This window comes from Nematolebias whitei, chromosome 16, assembly GCF_014905685.2.
Source record: "Nematolebias whitei isolate Nwh7 chromosome 16, NemWhi1, whole genome shotgun sequence".
In the NCBI taxonomy this organism is placed as follows: domain Eukaryota; kingdom Metazoa; phylum Chordata; class Actinopteri; order Cyprinodontiformes; family Rivulidae; genus Nematolebias; species Nematolebias whitei.
The window spans coordinates 279,728-286,554 of NC_056513.1; the positions used below are offsets into that span (position 1 = coordinate 279,728).

The 6,827-nt window shown below is 42.1% G+C and overlaps 1 protein-coding gene across 1 annotated transcript in view; it reads right to left on the reverse strand.

Annotated features, from left to right (window-relative positions):
• Positions 1–6,827, reverse strand: part of LOC119422988 (palmitoyltransferase ZDHHC5) — an 88,357-nt gene that overhangs the window by 46,743 nt on the left and 34,787 nt on the right. Inside the window, exon 4 of the mRNA XM_037690399.1 lies at positions 2,495–2,667. Within this exon, the coding sequence (XP_037546327.1) occupies positions 2,495–2,667 (173 nt within the window). The remainder of the gene's footprint in view (positions 1–2,494; positions 2,668–6,827) is intronic.

Here is a 6,827-nt window from a genome sequence, read left to right on the forward strand (position 1 = left end):
AGTTTCAGCTTTTTCTGCTATTTCAGCTACTATTTAGCTGTTTTAATTTTTTCAGCTAATTCCACTTTTGTTGCATTCATTTCAACATTGTTATCCCAATTCAGCAGAAATATGCTCTCTCCACTTTCTTCTGGTAATTTAAGCTTATTTCTGCTTAGATAGATGAAGCTTTTGTCCTTGGTTACCCATGTCCCAGGAGAAATTTGATAGTCAGCCCGTCTCCGAGGCCGTCGGGGAGTCAGATTCAGATAAGCTTGATTCTTGCTTTTCTTCAGGCAGAAATTACTTTTTCCAGCCTCGAGTCCATCTGGGCGTTCTGGTTACGAAAATGCCTAATTGTGGGATTCCATTCCACTGATCCATGCTATGAGTCTCCTTCAAGGTTGAGGTGGCCTGTGATTCTCATAAATCGACTCCACATTACGGTTAAGCTCGTAAACCAGATGATTTAAAGTTCCTAAAGCCCGGATCAAACCTTCACACTGACTCAGAAGCTTTTCCATGGCCGAAACTGCTGCCGATGTCTTCTTCAAAAGTCGATAAAAACAGAGCCCCACCGATGCCAAAAAGCAGAGTTCCTGCTATCATAATTCCAAATATGTATACGTATTCAACATCCTCCTGAGACAGGACTGAGAGACACATCATCTGCCACACTCCCCACAAATCCATGACGTACCCCACAGAGTGAGTCTCAGATGGACACGCCGGTTCTCCAGGACCTTGTTGCTTTGATGAAAAAATCTTATCAATAGAGTTGAACACCCAAGATCGCCGGTTCACGCCCCGGCCCCGACAACATTAAAAAAAATTGTGGGTGGGGTAGGTGAAGCACCCACACTTGCCCCCACCCTCATTCGCCCCACCCTGGGCCCATGAGCAAGGCCCTTAACCCCACCATCTGCTCCCTAAACAGGTCTCTCTTGAAAATGAGTTCTCGTGGCTCAAGAGACTACCTGGATAAATAAAGGGTAAATGAAAAAAAATAAAATAAATTGCACCAGTCCATGAACATATATTCGTGGGTCTCATAGTAAATTCAATGCCATTTTCCAAATTCTTCTAGATAAAACACACTCTGCATTGTGTACAAGTGAGTAAACAAGGCTGCATTTGTTTATCCAAGTTTGGCTGCCACATGATCATTCATATGCAATCTTTTGTGTTCTGTAAATAGCACGAGGAAGAGCGCTTATTTAGGTCAATGAAAAAACTGACATAAAAGATTTCAAATTTCATCTTTCTAAAAGCTATTACAAAACACTTCAAACCGGGTGTAGGCATCTTCTGGCTGTTTCAGTGAGATTTCTAACTGGACCACAGCCACTAGGAGGTTGAAGCCAACCCACACATGATGCTCCATGTTGCCGAAAAGCATTGCAGTAACAACTGAAGCAGCTGATGTGAAACATCAAGCCAGAGCTGCGGCTCAATAATATGAAGAAGTGATGACATACAGTCTGTGGACCATTCGCTCACACAATCAAAACAACAAATGGATTTATTGCCAAGGGAAGGTCAATGCCTCCATGTGTTGTCTCTGGACATGCTCACCACCCTTGCGTTCCCCCCACTGTGGAATGTCAACGTCATTATGTGCTCGTTTGCAAGGTTTTTTTTTTCATTATAATGCTGTTAACCTTCAGCCAAAGATTAAGAAAATGTTAGTAATTTATTTTGTCTCCAAACCCGTGTCATTTTTCAACAATTTTATCGTCTGTCCAAACAGGTCTCACTTGTAAATGAGTCTTTGAGGCTAAATGTGAATTATCTGTTTAAATAAAGGTTGAATGTATGAATAAACGTAATGCAACTTTGAGTTTAGACAAGTTAGTTCAACATAAATCATATATTTAATGTGTTGCTCCACATCAACACAGCTGAGTTATGCTCCATATCTCTTATGGTTCCACAATGCTAGCTTAATTTCTAAAATAATCACCACTGTGTGGGGTGCGTCCAACATCATCTGTGATTTATGAATCGTTAGAGGCAGATTAAAAACAAACTGGTCTTTGTGGCCGTTTAGTGATTTAGTCTTAAAATTTACGTTGGAGTATTAAAATACCATTATCGTGTCATTTTTCCTCTAAATTACACCTTCATGCATGTGATCAAAGCATGTTTTGTGAGCCAGGAAAAGAAAAGACCCTGTGACCCTCGTGGAAGGGAAGTGAATCTCATCTGCAAGTGAATCGAGTTTGAATATTGGAGCATCTTGTGCAGCTTTAAACTTGGATCTCCACACTTTCCAGTTTTGGATATACAACAGTACATTTTATTTTCACTATTTTTATCCACAAAGATTAGGTTAAATACACATACACACACGTTCTGTACAAATCTATCCAGCTTTGTAATAAAGATGGACATTCTTTTTTTGAGAATGAGTCTACCCTTGGACACCTAATACAATTATTCCTTTATTTACCCTCAAAAACCTTGGTAGCCTGAAACACAGAGGACAGAAAGAGAGGAAGATTTGAAAGGATACGTGATGATGGCGTGCAGGCGATCGATGTTTTGCCGGTGATACAGGATAAAAAGCAGACCAAAGCCAAACACAGCCATAATATGAGCCGTCAAAGACAGCAGGAAGAGGAAGAAGTAGCGGTAGTTCCTCTTGCCGATGCAGTTGTTCACCCATGGACAGTGATGGTCAAACTCCTAAAGGGCAAAGTTAAAACACGTCTGTCAGAGCAGGGATCTGAAAAACATTTTTCTGTGCGTCTAACAAAACACAGTCATACAAATCGCCTTTTCATGCCGTATTTACTGGTGGAATAACTAGAATCAATCTGAGGTTTCAATGTTTCAGGAGTCATTCAGCAAACAGAATCTGGAGACATAGATCAGAATGCTGCAGCAGCTGTGGTTTATATAGTGTTGTAAAAAACGCTCTATTCAGCCTCTTCTTGACTGCCTGGCTGACATCCGGGACTGGATGGCTTTAAACTTCTTAAGCTTCAATGAGAAGAAGTCTGAAGTCATGCTGTTCCATCCCAGTGGCTCACTCATGAACTATGACATTGACCTTTTCTCTCTAGCCCCGCTAGAGAAACAAAAGGTGACTAATCTGGGGGTGATAATGGACCCGTCCTTAAAACTCAACAGTCACGTAAACATGATGGTCAAATCCTGTTTTTTTCAGCTGAGACGGCTGTCTAAGCTGAAGCCTATACTCAACAAAAAGAACCTTGAGACAGTGATCCACGCCTTCATAACATCTAGGCTTGATTACTGCAATTCACTTCTGTTTGGAATCAGTCAGTCCTCCATTGCTCGTCTACAACTGGTCCAAAATGCTGCAGCCCGATTTTTAACTGGTACAGGCTATAGAGAGCACATCACGCCAGTTTTGGCCTCCCTGCACTGGCTACCCATTCACCTTCGGATCCATTTCAAAATTCTCATGTATGTTTTTAAATCACTGAACAGTTCCGCCCCATCCTATCTCACTGATCTTCTGCAGCCATATGTCCCACCGCGCTCTCTGAGGTCAGCAGACCAGATGCTTCTCTCAGTCCCAGAAACCCGTCGTAAGCTCAGAGGTGACAGGGCTTTCTCTGTTGCAGGTCCACGACTGTGGAATGAGTTGCCACTGAGTGTCCGGCAGGCTCCCACACTCTCAGTCTTTAAGTCTCGCTTGAAGACCCACTTCTATTCGCTTGCCTTTAACACGGTGTGATTTGTTTTGGTCCGGTCTGTTCTCTACTCTGTTGGCCATTTTAGTTAGCTCCTGCTGCTATTTGTATCTGTATTTCTATTTTATGTTTTCCTGTTCGCTGTGCATGTTTGTGTTCTTTTGTACAGCACTTTGGTTGGCCTTGTTGCTGTTTTAAGTGCTATATAAATAAATTGGTATGGTATGGTATGGTAAATACACGGAAAATCACAGTTTCACTATTTTCTTTCTTTTTTATCAGCTTTCGTCTTCATGATTTAGCTATTGTTTTATGCTGATGTCCTTCCTGACAGAAACTGGGCTTGAACCTGCAGCCTCAGGATCACCACATTGTTCCACTAACCACCGAGTTACAGTGGTCCTGAAACCACAGGTTCATACTAACAAAACAAAAAGACAGAAACTTTTTTACCTCACTGATTGACATTAAATCAGACTAAACATTTCATATTTTATGTCAGCTGGATTTATTTTTTCCCTAGTTGTTAAATTTTCAAATAAAGACAAAAAAAGGAGAATTTTTTTAAATTAATTTTTTTCCAAGTCACCACTTTTCTAAACCGCCCAAGAACAACACAGATGATGCTGGTGTTTGGCTGCCACATGTAGGCAGAGGGAGGCTACCCTCTCATTCACCGGGGTGAACCCCAACACACAGGCACCAAGATTGGGGGACAATAAGTACGCCCACTCCTGCTCAGCGCCTCTCACCAGGGGCAACTCCAGAGTGGAAGAGTGTCCAACCCCTCTCAAGGAAACTGGTTCCAGAGCCAGAGCCATGTGTTGAAGTGAGTCCGACTATTTCTAGGCGGAACCTCTCAACCTCACACACCAGCTCAGGCTCCTTCCCCACCAGTGAGGTGACATTCCACGTCCCAATAGCCAGCTTCTGTAGCCGAGGATCAGGGTCCCCGCCCTCGGCCACCACTCATCCCAGATTGCACCCAACCCCTTTGGCCCCTCCAACAGATGGTGAGCCCATGGGAAGGGGGACCCAGGTCTCCTCTTCGGGCTGTGCCCGGCTGAGCTCCATGGGTAAAAGCCCGGCCAGCAGGCGCTCGCCAGCATGCCCCACCTCCAGGCCTGGCTCCAGAGTGGGGCTCTGGTGACCCACGTCCGGACGAGGGAACATCAAGTCCATTTATTTTTAATCATCATAGGGGTGTTTGGGCTGCACTTTGTCTGGTCCCTCACCTAGGACCTGTCTGTCTTGGGTGACCCTACTAGGGGCATGAAGCCCCTGACAGCATAGCTCCTAGGATCATTGGGACACTCAAACTCCTCCACTACGGTAAGGTGGCAGCCCAGGGAGGGATTTCCTTAAATGAATTGTTAAAATTGAATAGTTTTCATTTGATACCATTTCTATCTTAACATGTGATTCTTGACCTGCCATTGTGTATCTATTCCTACCAAACCCAGCCGGTCGAAGCAGATGGTCCACTTGTCCTGAGCCTGGTTCTGCTAAAGGTTTCTTCCTCATGAGGGAGTTTTTCTTTCCACTGTCGCCTTCATGCTTGTTCAAGATGAGAGTTCAGTGATGGAGTTAAACTCAAAGCTGCTCCTCAGATAAATAATGTTAAATTATTATTTTTATATATGAATGTTTCTGTTCAGTGCACTGAGATGACTTCTGTCGTAACTTGGCGCTATAGAAATAAACTGAATTCAACTGAATTGATTTAAACGCACTCCTTAGCCTTAGTGATCTGGAGAAGGTCAGCCATGCCTTTGTGAGCTCTAAGCTTGATTACTGTAATGTAGTGGAGTAACGGTACATGTGCGTGTATTGAACCGTTTCGGTACAGCATGTTCGGTTTGGTCCATATGCGTATCATTTCAGTTATTTTTTCAATCATTAAATTTTATTAACAAGCAATTATGCGCCGTGGAACTAAAGTTCCTAAACGTGTTTCAGCACGGCGCTAATAATTGTTGCATAGTTTTTCAGCACACGTAACATTAGCAGCCTAGCAGGCAACGAACAAGTCAGAGCTTTAGAACCCTTTCATCTCTTTGCAGTCTCCTGTTTGGGAACATTATGTCTTTCTTGTTAAAAGACAAGAGAACAAATCCAAAGTTGTGTGTCGACGTTGTTTCACGGAGACTGGATCTGCAGCAGCAACACGTCGAACTTGTTAACACTCTTGAAACGATATCATCCAAATGTGAACGTCTCTTCTATAGAAAAGCAGCTTGGTGCAACGAGTGATAGCAGCATTTAAACAACCTTTATCGGGTAATTTAGATTGGTCCAGAGCAATAACACAAGATGTAGGAGTTTTTAAAGCTCTGGATCCATGTCCGTATTACGTTGTTAATGCGCTGGCTTTAAAGTTCTTGAGTCCCGCTGCCTATGACATCCCATCACATCAAAAATTCAGCCAAAACGTTTTAGCATCACTTTCTGAAAAAGATAAAACATATTGTCAACAAGCCCTGGACCAGATTTAAAGCCCTGTCACATCGATGATGATGAGCGAGAGATTCAACCACCTCATAACAGAAATGATGACCGTGCAAGAAGAGGTAATGTTATTGTATTATTGTGATCTACCGGTAATTAAGTTTTTTAATTTTAAATTATCATCTTATTACCACTTTTTTTTTTTACCTCTTTGTTTTTGCAATCTGAGGATGTCACTGAGAGCTGCGAAGCTGAATCTTCTTCCTCTTCAAGGAATTTTTTTTATTTATTTTATACAAACGTATAGTTTACTTGGCATATTTTCAAAATAAATGTTTTGTAAGTCTTTATTTTGGCCTTTTTTCTTTTTTGTACCGAAAAATAACTGAACGGAACCCTCCCTGAAACTGAACTGAACCAAAATGTGATGTTAGGGTACCATTACACCCAAACTGTAATGCCTTATATGTGGGTATTAATCAGTCTTCTATCTCCCTTTTACAGCTTGTACAAAACTCTGCTGCTCACTTGTTGACTAACACACGTAAATATGAACACATCACTCCTGTCCTTTCTTCTTTGCACTGGTTCCCAGTTCAGTTTAGGATACATATCCTGATGCATGCTCAATAATCCAGGTAGAAAAATCCCAAAAAGTTCAATCTAGTCCTCTGGACATTCAAAAAAACCAAAAAACAAAACAAAGCAAAAAAATGTAGAAACGTTTCGTCTCTC